At 40.3% G+C, this 19790-nt stretch overlaps 3 protein-coding genes and 2 non-coding genes across 9 annotated transcripts in view; all 5 read right to left on the reverse strand.

The window, feature by feature from the left end:
• Positions 1-1296: 1296 nt before the first annotated feature.
• On the reverse strand, positions 1297-6177 carry ptges3b (prostaglandin E synthase 3b (cytosolic)). Its single transcript, XM_031844414.1, has 8 exons — positions 6002-6177; positions 4589-4702; positions 4410-4479; positions 4220-4318; positions 4009-4098; positions 2624-2680; positions 2459-2486; positions 1297-2360 (listed from the first exon to the last, which is right to left on the reverse strand). Coding segments are annotated over exons 1-8 (480 nt in total). The 5' UTR covers positions 6004-6177; the 3' UTR covers positions 1297-2340.
• Positions 6178-7868: 1691 nt separating this feature from the next.
• Positions 7869-15820, reverse strand: naca (nascent polypeptide associated complex subunit alpha). Of its 4 annotated transcripts, XM_031844388.1 has the most exons (9): positions 15750-15820; positions 15087-15161; positions 12550-13290; positions 9355-9440; positions 9023-9100; positions 8773-8919; positions 8445-8573; positions 8233-8355; positions 7869-7985 (listed from the first exon to the last, which is right to left on the reverse strand). In XM_031844388.1, exons 2-9 carry the CDS (start codon positions 15154-15156, stop codon positions 7971-7973), a joined length of 1389 nt encoding a protein of 462 aa, XP_031700248.1. In that variant the 5' UTR covers positions 15157-15161; positions 15750-15820; the 3' UTR covers positions 7869-7970. The 4 variants fall into 4 exon arrangements, with proteins under 4 accessions (XP_031700248.1, XP_031700249.1, XP_031700247.1 ...); XM_031844389.1 differs by lacking the exon at positions 12550-13290; XM_031844387.1 differs by lacking the exons at positions 12550-13290; positions 15087-15161; positions 15750-15820 and adding exons at positions 10004-10604; positions 10743-12542.
• Positions 8070-8143, reverse strand: LOC116382698 (small nucleolar RNA SNORD59). The gene has a single exon (XR_004212734.1). It is a non-coding gene; the product is annotated as a small nucleolar RNA SNORD59 (small nucleolar RNA).
• LOC116382699 (small nucleolar RNA SNORD59) lies at positions 9204-9277 on the reverse strand. Its single transcript, XR_004212735.1, has one exon. It is a non-coding gene; the product is annotated as a small nucleolar RNA SNORD59 (small nucleolar RNA).
• A 961-nt stretch (positions 15821-16781) lies between the features above and the next one.
• Positions 16782-19790, reverse strand: part of prim1 (DNA primase subunit 1) — a 3846-nt gene continuing 837 nt past the window's right edge. The window contains exons 2-13 of one of the 2 annotated variants that reach the window (XR_004212691.1): positions 19596-19753; positions 19398-19504; positions 19240-19313; positions 19027-19163; positions 18668-18726; positions 18399-18508; positions 18159-18250; positions 17904-18036; positions 17747-17816; positions 17551-17659; positions 17095-17193; positions 16782-17012 (exon numbers count right to left, since the gene is read on the reverse strand). Coding sequence is in view for 1 of the 2 variants with exons in the window: in XM_031844402.1 (XP_031700262.1) it covers positions 16993-17012; positions 17095-17193; positions 17551-17663; positions 17747-17816; positions 17904-18036; positions 18159-18250; positions 18399-18508; positions 18668-18726; positions 19027-19163; positions 19240-19313; positions 19398-19504; positions 19596-19753 (1172 nt within the window). In the remaining variant the exon portion in view is untranslated. Of the gene's footprint in view, positions 17013-17094; positions 17194-17550; positions 17664-17746; positions 17817-17903; positions 18037-18158; positions 18251-18398; positions 18509-18667; positions 18727-19026; positions 19164-19239; positions 19314-19397; positions 19505-19595; positions 19754-19790 lie in introns of both variants that reach the window. The other variant, XM_031844402.1, reaches the window with a different exon arrangement.

Below are 19790 nucleotides of genomic sequence, written 5' to 3' on the forward strand. Positions count from 1 at the left end.
ATAATAATGACCCTATATTACGTTTTTTGGTATGACTAAAAGTGTCCACTGTAAAAATGTGTCTATATCAAATTAAAGTAATTAATGAAACAGGAATAGCCCCTTTGTTTTATTATTGTTTATTACATTACTATTACTGATGCATTAATGTAATGTGGTGCCTGGCTGTGTATAAAATAATACAGAACTTCATTAATCCCGAAGGAAATCCTTGTGCCCCAGTTTCAACAGAGATTACGACAGAAGAACGAGAAAAAAAACAATAAATATAAACATTTATGAATAATAATAAGTAGTAATAAGTAGTAGCAAAAGTAAGTAAATATAGTAAACATTCAACTAACAAAGCAGACGTATATTACAACATACTATATATATATACATATATCAAATATACATAGGTATCAATTGTCACATAAATGAGGTGGAGTAACAAGTACAATCTGAAATGTGGAGTAGAATTATTTAGCCGCAGGACATTTAAATATAAAAGTAAGGTAGCCTACAGTACCTCAGTAGGTGTACTTATATACTTTCCACTGCTGTTTAACCCTAACAAAAGTGATTAATGGCCAATGTAAATACTGATGTGAGTTTGAATACATATGTAAAATCTAGGCTTTTATTTTAATGTGCTCCAGGGTAAAAACAGGAAACTAGTATTGCAAATTATAGTCACTTTCTCGGAAATGACAGTGAGGAAATCAGGCCTGCGGAGGAAGTATGCTAATATTCTGGGCCGAAGAGCCAGAAGGTTTCTGGGTCCTAGCACCGAAAGAGGCACAAATAGAAGTTAGTTACACAGAAAGGTACTTAAGTAGAAATACTGCATTTTAAGTAGGACTAGTAGTCCATTAGGTTAGACATGTCTAAAAAGTACTTGAGTTTAGAACATAAAAGGGACATTGTCTCTTAAAAACAATTTCATAATCAATGTTCCACACAACACGTCTACAATCCAGTGCCGAGCGCTAAACGTGAGGAATCTTAAAAACAATATTAAATTATAAAAAAACAAAGCTTAATTCAAATGTCATTACTGCCCTACAGCCTGCTGTAGTAGTCTTTGCAATAAAATACTTTATCCAAAATATATTTCAGTGAAAAAACATTTCTTTACTTTAGGATGTTCACATGAAATATAAATTACATCTGTAACCAGGTTAGACGGTGAGCTTGCTCCCACAACTCCCCAATAATGATGCATGCGGTCCAAAACTACCAAAAGGCACACTTTATATTAAGGAAAAATTAATAATGTAAATGTAATTTAAGAAAAAGAAAAGAGCTTTAAGATGATTCTTAAACAGTTTATTAGAAAGATGTAGACAATAAAAAAAGAATTTCCACTGTAATTCAACACTATTTGTCTCCCCGTACACTTTATTGACAGTGCAAATAGAATTTGGTCATTACACGTCGCCGTATCGGTCCGACACGCCCTCGCTGAGATGGGAGGATCATTCTAGATGAACAAACGGAAAGAACCTGGAGAAAAGCAACACACCACATGATGCCGAGGCCCAATTAAGCTTCGAGCCTCGTTATCAGTTGTTTCACATTTCACCTTGCTTCTGCAGTCTAACATGAGTGTGTGTGTGTGTGTGTGTGTGCGTGTGTTAGGTGGGTATGGAAAGAGGAACTGTTAAGATACTAAATATGTGGAATCTATTCCGATTACCAAAGTAGGTGACAAACTGGGAAGATGCTGCAATGGTTTCAGAATATTCTAATTTTTCAAACAATAAACAAGAAGTAAAGGGAAACATGTAAGCTGAAAGGTTAAATCACGGAAACAAAAGCTGGCTTCCTGGATATCTAATTTACGGCAAATGGAAGGCTTTAGAGGAACCCAATCAAAAAAAAATGCATCTAGTTCTTCTGATGTACATAGCTAGTGTCTTCTGAAATCATGAGAAACTACATGGGTCGACTTAAAAACCACAACATTGGGAATGGGTGGACCTAATCATTTTAAACCACAATTAATCCGGAAACAAATTATAAATCTGTTATCACATATTGCTCGGTTGAGAACAACTACACAGCTTTTCCAACAAATGATGTGTGCTTACTTGTAATAGTTAACAGTAAAACAAGATGCCCAAAAGGTGCAGTACAGCAAATGGAAGTGGAGATAGCTGCTCTGTACAATACCATGCATATCAACCTTCAGTGTACTGATCGGTCAAGAGTTTGGAGCTGAGGCTATGGATTTAAATATGGCTACTGACTCATATGTACAGTTGTTTGTCACCGCCTTCAGTTTCAAGATATACATTTGTTATGATTCCTCTTGCCCTCTGTTCTTCCATTATCTTTCCAGAGTCTCACAGACAACTATTCCAAATCTGGCATTTCTGAAAGTAAAGTGGAGCAGAAATAACGTTAAACATCTCAACACACATGACAGCAATCATTTACAGATGTGTTGATATAAAGTCTCATAAATACGTACTCTCGTCATCGCTATCTGCAGACTCCTCCTAAAAAGGACCAAAAAAGAAGAAGAAAGGATTAGGTTGGAAAATGTTACACATAAAACATGCAACTATAATAACATAAAGTCTGATTTATGACCAGTTTTTATTTCTGATTATGAGCTTAATGCTTAGATTCTTACCTCTTCTGGAGCGTCTAGATCAGCCAGGTCATCCTCGCCTCCCATGTCGTTCATGATCTGTAATATTAAACCAAAATGATTAACTACTAAAAGTGCTCATTATTAAGCAAATGCTGCAACAGCTAAAAGACATCAAGCTGAGCACTCAAAGTAGGACAATGGACAATCAGTTTAAGTCAAACTGGCACGCAGAATGATTCAATTACAAAAATGTAGAGATGAATTGTCTCCCAATACCAACAACGGTATCTATATTATTGACCAATATCAACTAACAATTCAACAGCAGTCTATTTTTGTTATTATTATTATTATTATTATTATTATTATTATTATTATTATTATTATTATTCAGGGGGAATTTAATGCCTTTATTATATAGTGACAGTGGAAATAGGAGAGAAAGGTCGGGAATGACATGCAACCGTCGACACAAACCGGTGACGCTGCCGTTCTTTGTTTACCAACTGACATTTTACACAAAGTGGGATACATTCAGTTGTTGTATTGAAAAATACAAATATCAAATTGGGATTCTGTGTCGAGTGATATTAAATAAGTCATTAAAAGAACATTTATAGGAAGCAAAGGGGGGAAAACTAAGATTAAAAACATTATATTTCATGATATAGTCTTCTAGCCTCACTATTTTACACTTTGGTGCTTGGCTAGATGCCGTGTGTAGGTTTTTTGAGTGGTTAAATAAGGACGGGTACCGAAACACGGTAATAAACGGGATCCGTCCCTAAATTATTTAAAATGAGTATTGATAAGCTCCGAAGTTATCAGTCCTTTAATCTGTAAAGCTATATTTCAATCTGCTGTCTTTCATCCATGGCCACTAATATCGACACAAGCACAGCGTGCTATTGCGAATGTGCTGGCTGAGACAAAGCATTCCTTCCTTCCTCCCTCCCTCTACCAGCGGTACATCAGGCAGTAAATCACCAGCAGAGTGAGGAGGACAGGATGAAGTACACCGACTGATGTCTGTGTACTTCATTCCTTCTGAACATGACTCAGTGTTGTGATGTCAGCGATATTTATTGTACCGACATGTCAGATGTATTTCCAGTCGAATGTTATTGATTTCATAGTGACTTTGCTGTTGTAAACATTACTGTTGCTGCTCTAATAAACATTTAGTTATAATAAAAATACTAAATATATAATCCTATTTTGAATTATTTTTGTTGAAAATGTATTAAAAGCAATTATTTAGTAATGAAAAAGAACTGATGAGAACCTTTATAAAGAACCAAACTGATAAGAATTGATAATAGTATCAATAAAATCCAAATGATCTCCTCTTAAGTGATTCAAACGTCGACCTCTTTGAGGATTATGAATGACTTCACTCGTACTAATCGATGCATAGTTCTTACATTTGAGAATTGATCGAAGTTCCCCATCTCCTCATCTGAATCGTCCTCCCAGTCTTTCCAGTTGTTGAAGTCGACACTGAGCCAACTCAGCTGTGAAAACACAAAATAGCGACCTCTCATTTATGTTGTGCATAAATGAATTGTATCGTACTGTTAACTGTAAGCTTTCTAAATGTTTGATACGCGCTGTCCTTTGCAGTCCATTACTGACCTTAGCCTTCTCTTTTGTTAGCCTCGGCCATGGCTTCCCTGGCTGTGCTTTTCGTATATAGACCAACACTGAGCGATCTGTGCGATTATGTTTGCACTCCTGCGTTGAGGTGGAACGGAAAAAATAAAAAGTTTGCGGTCAGTTTGTCTGCATTTTGTACAATGCAATCTACAATACCGTCCAAACTTACCTTTTCGTCGATGGCTTCAAAGAGATCCATTTCATTCTCATGCTTGACGCTGTCAGTTCCTCCAAAACAACTGTGGAAATAAAATAATCGACACCAAACTCATTTCTGGGAAAAATCAAAACAAATACATTTAACAAGAATATCATGTTTAAATACAACTTGACATGAAACAAACGTACCTGAAACCAAACTTTGTTTTATCAAAACTGACTTTAACATCTTTGCTGTCTGCTACACAGAACTCTATAAAAACGGAGTCCCTCCTATCGTACCACTTGGCTGTTGCTGGATGCCTGTGAAGAAACAGAGGACATCTAAACATCAACACATGTAAAGCCAATTGTGAATCACCAAACCCTTACAAAGTAAAGGCTTTGGTACCCGTAGACACAGTTTTAAACACCATAAAAAATGCATAATACAGGCGATCGGTACTGGTGACAGGTGGGTGAGCCTGAAGGCAGCAAACTGCCTATGCATCAGGTTGCAGCATCCAGTTACACAATGCACTCCTGTATCAATAACCCTCAAAAGTAAAACACCTGTGAATGCTAAAACATGACAAGTTATATTAACAGTTTTGGGTGGGGTGGGCTCAAGCTTCCCTTTACATTGTAATTTTTGTCTTTACCTTATAGCTGCAAAATCATGCTAAATTTACACTGTATGAAGTGCTGGGTGATGTCCCAAGGTTTACCATCACATTAAAATCAAATGAAGCTCAGGCGATCAATCAAACTTTACAGTAGTATTTAGAAGAGAAGGCCGTGAATTAAAAATAAAAAACGGTGTTTTTATCAAATGATATTGAAAGATAAGAGTCCCAGTAGAATTAAGTCACGTCAGTGGTTACATGAATCAATAACTACTCAGTGACTTAAGTTAATAACGTTAATTATTTAACGTTATGTATTTATTTTATGTGAACTAACATGAGTAGTAGCTGTATGTTTACAGATACAATATCGCTCTTGGCATTAACATGCAATAATAAACCAAATCCTCTTACACATGAACGTTGGGTAGCTTTAGCTAGCGTTAAATACAACCGTTGATTAAACGATGGTCACTTTGCGTTCAAGCCGCAACGTTTTCACGGGCTTTGAATTAAAAAAAACACACACACAAGTCCCAGATTTGATTTAGTAACGCGATTAAAAATCACGGACTTCTCACCCCCACACACACAGACCATGATGCTAATCTAATGATAGCCTGCTATAGGGCGAAGTCGTTCAATTAACGCCGTTGTGCTAAGCTAACAACGCTGACTGTAACGTTAGCTGCTACGTTAGTAGAGCCATGCGGTGCACCTGGCCAACGCTATCGGACAAAAAACGCGGCCGTTTTTTCAGTAAATGCTGTTACACAACTGGTCTGCTATAATAACTGCAAAGGTGTTTTTTCCTCAGTCTACGAGGTTGAAGCGAGGTAACGTTATCTTAAAATCCATTGAGGCAAGGCCAACCTCCCGCCTTTGCAAAAAAACGCATGTTGTCAGGCGGCTAACGTTAGCTAGCTAAGCTAAGCAGGTTGCACCGTCGCACTTTCCCTTCCATTGTTACACCCCGCGTTAACTCTCCACAACTTACATGTCTCAGTGCGAAGTGAGCTTCTTTTTCGTAGGTAGAACAGTCTCGTGAAAAGAAAAATGTGAATGCCCGCGAAAAATTAAGGAATGCTTCCCACAAACCAACGCAGACGCCTCTAGCTCTGTGGACTCTACTTGCGGATCTTATTGCGTATCACAGGATGAAGAATGTCAGCGCTGACGCAGGTGGAGCGTAGTAGACGTTTCTAGAGTAGTGGACGTTTCTAACGTAGTAGACGTTTCTAGCGTAGTAGACGTTTCTACTAGAAGTTTCTAGAGTGTTCCGCCACAGCTGTCTCCGAGTGATGCGTAGTATAATCGGATCTGGGACGAATCTAATGCGATTTGCTGTGGTTTTGCGTACCACCCAGTATGATCGCATCAATATAACCTTAATCATGAATCATTAACAATATTATAAACAAATATCTCAAATAAATAACAAAAGATGAGATAAGCCTTTTGATTTCCAGAGGAGAAATTCGACACGGAAGGACAGAAATAAACTCAGATAAATAGGTGTATAAAAGAGAAATAAAATATACAAGAGCCATAAATACGGCTCGATATATGTGTATATATATGTATGTATGTATTTATGTATATACCCACACTTACCACGTTAATCTCCCAAATATTTTCTGGATGGTTTATTTGGTCTATAATTTAGTCAAAAATCCGAAGAGATTAACCATCATTGACGATATACATATTTATAAAACATGGTGCGGTGCCAATTAACCGATTCAAAAATAAAATAATTTTACATCCACTTGTGTACTAGTAATTGTAAATAAAGAGGCATTACTAATATAAGCTACACATTTTAATGGACTAATAGTAGAGATTCATCATCAAAATGATACCTATACTGATTATTTTATAAAGTGAGGTCCAATGAGTGAAGTTAGAAATGTTCTGGTTCATGAATGCAATGAGCATTTGACAGCCTCCCTGTTTACTTCACCCCCAAAATGGTTAAATATCCCCTCAAGACATCCTTTAAGACAAAGGATACTGTGCTTGTGGTAATTTATATGTATATTATAGTAATAAATGATCCTCCTCTCTGAGGGAATTAAGCCGTGGTATTTATTTGAGTCTTGACAAATTGGCATCAGTGCTGCTGCCTTCTTTAAACCCAATTAACATGAACAAACTGGTTGCCTGTGGTGAAACATTTAAAAATAATTTTCAATCCAGCATTGACTTCATCTTTATGTTCCCAGCTTGCAGCTTTCTTCCTCGTCTTTATTGGCACATCGCTGCTCATCTGTTGAACAGTGGGATAGTGTCATACCATTGGTAGGACCATGTATGCGTCACGTGGTCGTCATGTGCATGATAAACAAGACTGGAACCCTTTCATAAAAACAGCTTCATGAGCCACTAGAGGTAAAAAAATAAATAACTACACAGCTAACCATTTAGTACAATTTGTAGGCATTTGTACTCAATTTAAGTATTTGAAATGGACACTACTTATACCTTTACATTTATCTGAAAGCTGTATTTACCGATTACTTGTCAGATCAGAATTACAAACAATACAAAACATAAACCTGTGGTTCCCATTGCCTTACCTTTATTGGCTTGTGACATTTTTCATATATATTCTTTTACTAAATCCAGAGAGGTCCAATTATAAAATGAATCAGTGGGACTTATGAACTGGTGTCTGTTCAATGCGATGCTGGGATTGGTCCAGCTCCTCATGACCCACAAGTACTTATTTGTGACAATAGAAAAGTGAAGAATCCATATAAAAAGGATATAACTAGTCATGTTTAGGGTTACCTGCTAAACCAACAGTCAATCATGCAACCAGACCACAATAAAAAAAAAAAAAAGTCTCCAAACCAAAACAATTTCGATTTATCATCCACAACTTTATTTCCATAATGGGTATAAATTGTATAAATGAGCTTAAATCAGCAACCTGTCTTCAACCCTTTGTTGCCAGGGTCCCATTACATCGTCAACTCCTGCAAAAGGGAACAAAAAAAGATTAATTATCACATGTGTTGATTCGTTCTTTTCCACAATATAAAGAGATTAAAGAGATACTCTCTTCTCAGGACAGAAATGTTGGCTTCAGTAAAATCAGAAGAACGAAAGTCACTGTGTTAATCATCACTGAAGAGTTCTCCATGCTCACTCACAAAGCTCTTAGTGAGCAATTTAAATGGCCTTTTCTATAACGACTCAGCCACTTTACTACCACAATCTTACCATAATAGCATTGACAATGTCGTTGTTGTTGTTTTTCAGGGCGCGTACAGCCTTCGCTCGCGACACGTTGGCTTGCGACATAACGAGTTCGATGTCCTTGACCTCAACTCCGGTCTCATCCACCTGTAAAAATGACATGAGTAATTATTTGTTACATCTCATATAAAAACAGTATATTCGTTTATCTTCACTTGAATAAAACTGCATCTTACCTCTTCTTCTTCGCTTTCCTCCTGTACTGTTGGCGTCTGTGTGTTTTCCTGGATGTTTGATACAGCTTCTCCCTGGACCTTGAATTTTTCTGCGGCAGCCAGCTGGGCTTGCTGGGAAAGATCTTCGATCTAGAGAACACAAAGAGTAAAATGAGAGATTAAGACGACATTATTTGGCAGAACACTTTCAGCCGAGAGCTTTTTGCACCATTCTGACCAACTCAGTGGATCTTTCAATCAGTATTCTGCAGCTAGAAAGGATAGTAGGACAATCAGCTCTACAAGGGATGAAGACTAAAGGTGGCTAGTATGGTTGTTGGCTACATACCTTAGCTTCACCGAAGACGATGTATGTGTCTGATGCTGGGCTCTTGTAGACGTCTGGTTTGGTAATTACAAACAAGATGTTCTTTGACTTGCGAATGGTGACCCTGGTGACCCCAGTTACCTGCCTGAGACCAAGCTTTGACATTGCCTGAAAGAAACACAAGTCATTTTACAAATGTGGCCAATTTAGACCATCACAAAGAAAGAAAAGTGCAAATTAGACTGTTTAAAACACTAAGAGCCCTCATTACCTTTCGTGCCTTCTTTTCACTACGGCTCTGTTTGGCTTTGCTGACCGGTTCCTCGTCTATTTCAGCAGCAGCTGCAAGCTGCGAGAGACACAAGATTCATCCATATTTTACGTCCACAAAGTAAATGCACACCGAGGAATAAGGAGTTTGATGTCATGCAAGTCATTGTGTAAACACTTTCTCTTCTCAGGACAGAAAGGGTGGCTTCAGGAGGCTCAGAAGAACGAAAGTCACTGTGTTAATCATCACTGAAGAGTAAAGGACAAACATCCAATCTATTCTGTTTAGGTTCATGTCAACAGAGGACATGAGATTTAAGACCAGACTCTCACCTGAGCCTGCTGCGTCTGTGTCTGTGCAGAATCCTGTTCCTCCAAATCAGGGACTGAGTCATCGCTGTCCGACTCTGTACCGGATCCTACAAAACAAAACATTTAGTCACAACATGCCAACCATTACATACATGTATATTTGAAAGTCATAAAATATGCTGCATTAATCCTGGGGAATGAAAATAGGTTAATAGGGTTTCAAAACAGGATTTGTCTTCACCCAGGATGATCATACACCCACCTAACATTTAAATAAAATGTAAAACTGCAACAACAACCAATTGATGTTGCAAAAGGGTCACTGTGACTTCAGCTATTTAACTTCAAACAGTAACCAACCCTCCTACCCAGTACCACATTCAGACGATGCTGACATCTTTGAGAAAATAAAGAATTTTAGACGTCCTATGATCGCAAACAAAACGGTACAACATGGCAGACAGAATGCAACACAACTGCCTGTTTCCAACAACAGAGGCCTCCATGTCAGCAACTAAGCAGCATCTTTGACAAAGGACAACATAAAATATAAAACAAAGCTAATGTACACTTCAACCATTACTTTTTAAGAGAACAGCATATCTAAGCATCTGAGCAGTTCCCAGATTGCAGAAGCAGTTGGAACAAAAGAAGAGAAAGAAGAAAATACCCTTGTCGTTCTTGATCACAGGCTCCACCTTGACTGGGGTTTTAGCAGGTGTAGGGGCAGGTTTGGGTGATGAGATGGATTCTGAAGGAGTCTTACCAATTACCTCACACTCTGGCTTAACTGGGGCCGGTCTAGCAACTGCCTCGGCAAATGTGAGTTTATGGGGAACTGGGGCAGAAACAACAGGCGCAACTGGAGTGGGTTTAAAGGGAGCAGATAAAGGCTCAGCTACTGGTTTGGCTGGCTTAGCAGCCTCAACAGGAGAGGGTTTGGGTTTAGCAACCTCAACGGGAGAGGGTTTGGGCTTAGCAACCTCAACGGGAGCGGGTTTAGCCTCTACAGCCGGTTTAGCAACCTCAACGGGAGCGGGCTTGGGCTTAGCAACCTCAACAGGTTTGGGCTTAGCAACCTCAACAGGTTTGGGCTTAGCAACCTCAACGGGAGCGGCCTTAGCAACCTCAACGGGAGCGGCCTTAGCAACCTCAACGGGAGCGGGTTTAGCAACCTCAACGGGAGCGGGTTTAGCAAACTCAACGGGAGCGGGTTTAGCCTCTGCAGCTGGCTTAGCAACTTCAACGGGAGCGGGTTTGGGCTTAGCAACCTCAACGGGTTTGGGCTTAGCAACCTCAACGGGTTTGGGCTTAGCAACCTCAACGGGTTTGGGCTTAGCAACCTCAACGGGTTTGGGCTTAGCAACCTCAACGGGAGTGGGTTTAGCCTCTGCAGCTGGCTTAGCAACCTCAACGGGAGCGGGTTTGGGCTTAGCAACCTCAACGGGAGCGGGTTTAGCCTCTACAGCTGGCTTAGCAGCGTCAACGGGAGCGGGTTTGGGCTTAGCAACCTCAACGGGTTTGGGCTTAGCAGCGTCAATGGGAGCGGGTTTGGCCTCTACAGCTGGCTTAGCAACCTCAACGGGAGCGGGTTTGGGCTTAGCAACCTCAACGGGTTTGGGCTTAGCAGCGTCAACGGGTTTGGCCTCTGCAGCTGGCTTAGCAACTTCAACGGGAGCAGGTTTAGCCTCTGCAGCTGGCTTAGCAACTTCAACGGGAGCGGGTTTAGCCTCTGCAGCTGGCTTAGCAACTTCAACGGGAGCGGGTTTGGGCTTAGCAACCTCAACGGGAGCGGGTTGGGTTGCTACCTTAATAACCTCTACAGAGGGTGTAGGTCCTGGCATTTTAATTGTCTTCTCAGGTGGGATAAGTGGAGGGAGATCATCATCAGCAGCTACAACAGGAGCAGATTTTGATGAAGCAGTCTTAAACTCAACTGATGTGGGGGGGCTAGATGCAAGAGTATTTGAAAATGAAACCGGCGCTGCCATGGCAGGCTTAGAGGTAACTTTAAAAGCAGCTGGGGCTGCAACCAGCTTTGCAGCAGCTGCAGGTTTAGCTTCAACTACAGTTTTCTTGGGGTTAGCCTCTACTGGCTTTTCTATCGCTGGTGTCACCTTGCACTCCACAGGGGAAGGAACAGGCACAAACGCCTCTCCTTTCTTAGCCTTTCCTTGTTTGCCAGCCTTGACAATTTTTGGGGTGAAGCTTTTAGCCTGATTAGCAGAAGAGCTGCCAGGTGAGGAAGCTAGGGGAGATTGCACAGCTGACAGGGGGGTAGTGGAAGAAGTGGATTTTGGTGAGGTGGGAGAGGAGGCAGACATAGAGGAGCGTTTTCTTCTGCCAGGGACAGCCTTTGGGGCAGAAAAGCCCGACGCACTCTTGGCATCTTTGCCTTTGGGCTTTGCAGGGCCAGAAGCTGCCTGATGTTTCTGGGAGGAAGCTGGGGCAGGAGGTGTAGCTGAATGGAAAAATCAATCTTTCAATTTTTGGACGGGAAAAGGGGAGGTCGCACTCATGCGGGTTAAATGATCACAAACCAAGACGCAATCTCTTTGCTTAGGGTTAGGAAAAGAACATACCTGTCTAACTTTAGAGTTTGATGCAAAACGCCACTCAGAATGCACAGTCCATACTACTAACTTCCAAAAAAGAAATCCACATTCTGTATTTAGTCAAGATGCAATTAAGACAAACGGGAAAATCCTATTTGCAATACATATCACCACATCATGATGATGCATAAACACACCTGCTATTGTTCCACTGAACTGATGCTTCAAGGTAGAACTGACCAACCATAAGACAAGTAAATTAACTTTTCTTAAATGCAAAATGCAAGTACAGTTAAGTATTTCCTCTCAAATATAATGTATCACAATGGATAAAAATGTAACTTCAGTAAAAAAAACAAAGCAGTTCCTGACCATGCGTCATAAAAGGGAAATAAAAAGACTGATATGTACACCTTTAGCATAGATTTCATCACTTAAGATGCAGACAAAAATATTTTAAAAAAAAATTGACTAAACCACCACATAAAAGAAGAAAGCCATAAGGAATCAGACACATTGAACCTTTGTCCATTTGAACTTGTAACACTCATGTTACCATCTGGAAAAAAGATTTGCCTAACCCGATCAAAAAAAAGCTCATTGAAATGATCGCAACAAAAAGTAGGGAGAGGGGAGTGCTTGCTTATCAGGACAAACCAACCTGACAGGTGGCAAGTGGAATGAGGTGGTCGTTCACGTTTGGAGGACTCCTTTGACTGAATGGCCTTGGGGAGAATTGTTACAGCTTCTTTCTTCTCAAGATCCTCATTCTGAGTAGCCACGTTGACATTCACTTCAATAGGCAATACTTTATCTTCAGCGGCATCCGGGCAAAGATTCCTTGACTCTTCTACCTCAGTCACTGGGGCATCCGTTGCCTTCACACCGTTTGCAATGACATCTTCAGGAGCAGATGGTTTTGGATCATCAGGAATTTCTTCTGCCACTGCACTAGGCTTGTCCTCAGGTACTTTTGCTTCAACATAAATCTGCCCCGCCTCTTGGCTGGCCGATTCTTCAGCAGCAACAACAGACTCCTGACTTTGTACCTCTACAGTTGGAGCGGCAGCATGTGGCTCCTCTGAGGAAACAATGGGAGTATCAGCAGAAGGCACAGGCTCTTCAGGAACTGGCAGGTCAGCCGAGGCCCCTGCTGGGTCAGCAGTTTTGGGTTGTTGTGGGTCAGGCGTTGCCGCCAACTCAGTCCCTTCAGTAAGCTCGGTCTTTTCTTCGGTTGCAGCTACGCCATTTGCTTGATCACCAGTAGTCTGAACGCTAGCTTCTTCTGGGGAGTCCGCCTCTTGAGCAGGAACAGAGGTTTCTGGAGGATTCTCCAGTGGGATTGTTTTGCTCACAGGAATGGCCATCTCAGGAGGAGCAGAAGAACTCAATACTCCTACAGCTGATTAAGGAAAAGCAACAGGAGTAACAGGGGGAAGGGGCAATCACAGTAAGTGTTCGGGGAGCAATTCTAATTCAACGGAAATTTTAAAGAGCTACAGGAATACACTGTGAAGTGAGAAAGAAATCGTGCTCCACATGTCGACAGAAACGATGAGTTTGTGAAAAGTTAATCGACGTGTTATCGGCTCTTGGTTTGCCAAAGTTGAAAAGGTGGGGGGGTGTTAGGTGCAGTTAAGAAAAAAATAATCCCACATCCCAAACCCCATGCAGCGTCCATGTGAGATAAACACCAGAAGATCAATGCACAACTTTGCATGAAAATAAGCTATGCATATATTTACTAAAGCCTTGAATTGTTTAGAAAGCAGTGTGTGTCCCATTATTGTAATGTTCCATAACAAAGTCTACGGAGCCAATACTTAACATCCAAAATCCCTTTGAAATCCATTTCAAAAACCCTTTCATTCTAAGATGAGAGCATTGTAATAGTGTTGTGAAAAGATGCCGGCAAAAACACAATCCCTATGAAATAATGACCCATCATGTGACCTTATTTTAAGTAGTGTCCAGTAATGACCATCCCAGGTTAAAGAAGGGCTATAACATTATGGCCAAAATGACGATAAAGACTCTTTCGATTGTCGCGCCGGGAGCACCATTTCTTCCCACAGGGAGAGCGGGCAGAGCAGGCACAAGTCCACAGCCCCGCGCACAGCCAGGTCCAGACGAGGGGCACTGCAAAGCTTAGTCGGGGGCACGAACGTCAACATCGCAGGCCATCGTGCTCATTTAATTGTGGGAAGCCAAAATTGTGATCGCTATTAATATTAGATCAACTGTGCAGCCCTAAGTTGAAACTGCATCAGTATTTTTCCTATCCATTGTTATTTAGGACAAGCATTTATTGAAATGAGAAATCTGTCATCTGAGTCTTTTGTTGCAATGGAGTTTGTATTTCCAAACAATAATGTGATGTTATGTCCACACAGTCTCCAATGCCAGCACAAAAATGTATCAAAACAATGAGAAGTATGCAGAAATCTTTTTTTAACCAGCACGCTAACCCGATACTCAAACATCCAGGATTACGGATGTGTTTGAGTATCAGGCAAATCCATTGATCACTTTTAACCAGTTAATACCAAATTTTGGTGAAAAGGGGAACCATTTACAATATTCTGACTTTCAAAAGATGTCCACCATTATGCAAAGTATGCTTTGGTGCCAGCTTATCACTTTAAAAAATAACTTGAACACATTTACCATACTAATAACAATATACGTCAAGTTTATTTGAATAGCTCAAAGTAAATAGGCAACTTTTAATCTATGCAAAGTCGGTTGAAGGCATTTTTTTGTGCACAGGGAAAACAAAACACACAACACCATGCATTGTGTGCTAAATCCAGTTGTCAGTGCAAGTCACCACACACCATTGTGAGTTTGAGTAAATACAAATAGGGGTCCTGGATTACTCTTTTCAAACCGAGGCAAACAATATCACCACTGCCGATCCATCAGTGGGCAAACTACTGTTACAAATATCTCAACACATGGCCGGTGACAGTCAAACTAACCATCACCTGTTACATCAGCTCAGTGTCTGGCCAGCTGAGTCAACTTCATGAACCAAATAACCGTCCAATCATCCATTATTGTTCCCCTTACTCAACAAATAACCTCCCATAGACGGCCATTTGTTGAACATGTCACCCCGTTCGTTGAGTTCCAGGACCCCATTGTTTTAATTTGCATGTTACATGCACGTTGAAGAGAAGTTTTAGATATACGAACCGGTCTCCACTTGAGGCTGCTGCATCTCCTGCTCGGTAACTGGGACCGTTTCTGTGGCTTCACCAGGCATGATTGCTAGAGAGGAAATAAACAGTTTATTAGCTCAAAGCTAAAATCATTGTAAACTACTAGTGGTGTAAAACAAAATGTAGGCAAGATAACGTATGGGACATTTAGCGGATTAGCACGGAGTAGTGAGCCCATTCAGACAGACTTGCAGCTGGTTGAACAGGTGACTGAGCCCATGCTTTAGCTCCCTACTCTCGATTGGAGCAACATTTAGCTAACGTTAGCTTCTGTTAGCTAACTGCTAGCAACAGGCTTAACGAGCGGGGGAAGCTAACGACAAGTAACACAACCTACCATTACATTTTACGAAGATTTAAAGTTGTCACACAATTAAACCCTCACACAAATAGTCTCACAGCTCACTGAGGCCCTAAACAGCCTGCTAGTAAACTGGGAAGTCATCATGTTCCCCCATTTTGAGCAGGTAATCAGCGGTACAACGGGACTTATATCAGAGGACCGAGGGACGAAAGCGGACACATATCTGCACCGGCCTGATGACACTACTTTACTTTAACGTATGAAACATTAAATACAGACGGGAACATATGAAAAACGGCTGGATGATGTTGGATTATCAGCGGAGATACTCACCGACTCAGGAAGCTATATCCAAGATGGCTGTGAGAGAGAACTTCTGACCTCAGCTTCACGGTAATATCCGGTTTAGAGGAGCACTTTCTACTTCCGGGTTATTTAAAAGGCAAAATCTGTCTTTTTTCTTTACCATAAAAAATTCTAATCACATCCATATACAGTAATATTAAAGACGTTGGCTTCTTGAAAAAAACTGCATTTTACTAAACTACAATACATTTTGAGTATTTATACTTGCCTATTTTATGCTACATTATACTTCTTCTACGAATGTCAGTCAAGCCAACTGACAGCTGTTACTACAAAACAGGTGAGTTGGTTTGAGTAAAAGCAGCAATACAACAATGTAAAAACACACCACAGCAAGTAAAACAAGTAAAGACATTAAAAACATCTACATAAGTACAGAATGCAAAATGTACTTTTCATAACAGTGTAATTGATCAATCTGGAGGTCATTTAAACTACTTTATATACATACCGTTGGGAAGATTAGTCTATACAGTGTATCACTGGTCATAAGATTTTATGTTTCATATGTAAAACCTATATCTGAAAGTCACTATATTATTTGATAAATTGTAGTAAATTTGCTTAGTAACATTGCAGCACTGTATAGAGATACATTAGTGGAAGTTTAAATAGAGATTCCAATTAAAAGCACACCCAGGCTGGAATACAAGACGTAAAGCTTTACACTGTGGTTTGTGGCAAAACCTCAATAACATTATTTACAGGCTAGATACAAACAATGTACACTAGATGCCTCGACGAAACCTGGATGACTGCAGTTAAGAAGGAGCAAATTAACCACACTAACACTGGAGAACTAAAACCCTAATTTATGAATAATATATTACAACTATAAACAGACTCCATCAGCCACATATTTATCAGTGAGAAATATTGTTTATCAAATGAACAAACTAACCTAGCTGCTTGCTATTCCAGATAACAAAAATAAATCTGCAAAACGTCTTGTGGTCTTAATAAAAGTCAATTGAATACAAGATTTCGAAAAAGATGAAATATCAAATTTATTTTCACAAATGACTGTACAATAGAAAAAGAACAGGCAAACAACATGACATTGGTATTCTTGAGTAAGGAGATCATTTGCATATATTTTGTTTATGAATGTATTATTACAGAGTCTCTGACGAGTGAAATTAAACAGATTAAGCAATAAGGAGCTATTAACAATGTGTCTTCTGCATCACGTCCCGATTGTTGATCCAGTTCAGAAGTCTTTCTGAAGATCTAAAAAATAAATAAAATGTATTACATGAAAGAACTTCTTAAAAGTCGCTCTGCCCTCATTTCATCCACGAATAATACGGACCACTTTTTTTGAGAAGTTCTCCTTTCCACGAGCGAGCCAACCCATCCAGAAACTGATCAAAGTATTTCACATACTTCGCCAGGCTGGTTCGTTTGTAATCTGTCAAGAAAAGAACAATCAGTGAGCTTTAGAATAAACTAAAGATCCTTGGGTTCTCATTGGTGGTTAGGGTAAAAATTAAATCATCCTGCTTTTAACGACTAATTATTATAATGAAACATGAATTTGATGAGTCCTATCTTATTATTGGAAGAGAAGCACATGAGGCCTCACACATTTGTTCAGTAACAGCAGTGTATTTTCATATTGAATTAAGGTTCATGATGTCACAGTTGATGAACCACATTTGCCTCATTTTGAGACAGAAATTATTTTTTGAGATTACCTCGTGTTGACCTACTTATAGGCTCTTCTGTGTGATACAATGAGCCTGAAATTTAGCTTTCACAATCTCACCTCTGATCTTTCGTCTCTCGGCTGCGTCCTTCTCGTTTTCCTTCTCCTTGGCGTCCTCGGACTTCTCTTCGTCTTCGCCTGTCCTCGGTCGATCCAGCTCCTCACAGATCTGACTGAAAAATAAATTTTAAAAAGTAACATCATCTCTGATGAACATCAAACACTGCACACAGCAGAGCATTAAATTATCGCTCACCTGATTGTGGGCACAGCAAAAGGATCAAACGTCTCTAATTCTTTGAGGTCCATGGGAACAGAAATGCGCCCTGGCCAGAGTTGAAAAGAGAGAAGCCACAGTGAGATGGTGTATCCACCACACCATCTTGATCAGATCCCATTAGATCTACGCTCACCTGTTTTGGGGTGGACACTGAAGGGACTCTTCAGCAAATGGTTCACCCCTTTACTGACGTTCACGTCGAGCCGCGGGTAACAATACTGCAGCATGATTTCTTTCTCAAAGTATTGGCCCTTTTTGGAAGTGCCCTGGGGGAAGAGAGATTACATCATTGTGCGGGTGTTCATTATAAGCCGTCGAGCTGTAATATTTAAAAAATAAATTCAGGGTTAAACAACTCTCATCATGCGATGTGAGCAGAATTACCAACCTGTTTCCTTTTGGCTTGATCCTTCACCAGCTTCCAACGGTTCTCTGGTTTCTTCTCGTTTTGGAAGTCTTGCTGCAATTCTTTTCTCACATGTGAAAGCTGAAGTTAAGGTCAAGTCCAGTTATTTTCACAAAGGTTTTAACCAAACAGAAAAAGACATCATGCTCTCTTATTTCAGAATCACATTTCAGAGAAAGAAAACTATTTTTTTCTCTCCACCCTTTAGCTAAAAAAGGATATCTTCCGGCATGAGCGCCAACACTTTGTCTACAGATTCCTTGCGGCCCAGTATGTCCTGTTCCTGTAGTGCGTACTGGGGAAAGTATCGCTCCACCAACGTCAGAGACTCCCTGTTGACATCACAGGTACAAGACTCTTAAACCCTTGAAGCTGCAAGATCTGTCAGAGGCAGCAACCTCAATGACAGTCGTCAAATTTAGAGACAAACGGAACAAACTCAGCTACAGCTTCAAAACTGACCGTCACTCTGAAAACGGTCGGATTCTTACCTGATGAAAGGATGAATTGGATCTGTGAGCACAACTTTCTTCACCGTCTCGTCACCTCCCTAAAAAACAGCAGTGAATAGAACATCAAAACACATTAACTCAGCGGTTTTGTGAAGAGAAGAAAAAAAATAAATATCCGACATATCTAGTCAGAGAAATATCTATTTTTTTTAAACTACAATTTTGTGTTACTTATCGGCCGTCAAATATGCAAGTTTATCTGAAATAAGACCAATGTTTTGGTTGGGCACTGTTTTACCTGAGAGAAACACACTGATGCACACGATGCTGAATGCAAAACTCTGCTGCCAATAACTAGATCTGTTATAATCATCTATAAAAAGGTACAATACTGTTACCTTAACCAGGCTAAGGTATTCTGCAACTGCAGAGCGCGCTGCTACAGAGAGCTTCCTGGCAGCTTCATCACACACCCAGCAATGCACTCCTCTTCTGCCGGAATAAACCCACAGCAGCTGCTGGAAACCAAAGTCATCTAGAAAATAGAAAAAAAAATGTGTTTGATGATAATTCAGCAGAAAATCGAAGATAACGTGCCACAAGAAACCAACCTCGAAGAGCTCTGTCGAGGATGCGGATGGCGATGGTCATCAGGATCCAGCACTTGCAGCAAATGTCTGCAGCACTAATATGAGAGTTTATGTTAGCTCAGTGATGTCACTGTCAAGACACGCTGAATTGAACAAAATAAACCACGTGAAGAATTCACCTGCAGCAGCTTCTGACATCATCATAATCTGTCATATCAATATCAAACACCAGCTCCTTCTCCAGGGCATGGAAGGTTCCTGACTTCACTGTGTTGTGTTGATTGGGCTGTGGGTGACAAACAGATTTATCCATGATATGTCTCTGTTGACACACACACACACACACACAAGCAAAAGAAGATGCATGCAAGTCTCACCCTGTGACTGTAAATGGCTCCGATGTCAATCTTGTACGGGTTCATCTTCAGCATTTCTTTCTCCAGCTCGGCCTGCGTGCTGAACGACTGGTAGCGGACATAGATGTCATCTTTGAGTGTGAAGGAGAACTCTCGATTCTGAAAGTAGTTCTTCTGCACTGAGGTTGTAGAAGAAAACACAATCAATCAATATCA

This window comes from Anarrhichthys ocellatus, unplaced genomic scaffold, assembly GCF_004355925.1.
Source record: "Anarrhichthys ocellatus isolate YVR2014 unplaced genomic scaffold, GSC_Weel_1.0 scaffold5, whole genome shotgun sequence".
Classification (NCBI taxonomy): Eukaryota; Metazoa; Chordata; class Actinopteri; order Perciformes; family Anarhichadidae; genus Anarrhichthys; species Anarrhichthys ocellatus.

Coding starts and splice junctions, on each gene's coding strand:
- naca (XM_031844386.1), bottom strand. CDS start 11,657: ATGTCTGCCTCCTCTCCCACCTCACCAAAATCCACTTCTTCCACTACC. Junction 8,574..8,772: donor TCGTCTTCGGTGAAGCTAAG/GTATGTAGCCAA, acceptor TGTGTTCTCTAG/ATCGAAGATCTTTCCCAGCA. Junction 8,356..8,444: donor AGGAAAGCGAAGAAGAAGAG/GTAAGATGCAGT, acceptor TCATTTTTACAG/GTGGATGAGACCGGAGTTGA.
- ptges3b (XM_031844414.1), bottom strand. Junction 4,480..4,588: donor AAAACAAAGTTTGGTTTCAG/GTACGTTTGTTT, acceptor TTATTTCCACAG/TTGTTTTGGAGGAACTGACA. Junction 4,099..4,219: donor TAACAAAAGAGAAGGCTAAG/GTCAGTAATGGA, acceptor GTGTTTTCACAG/CTGAGTTGGCTCAGTGTCGA.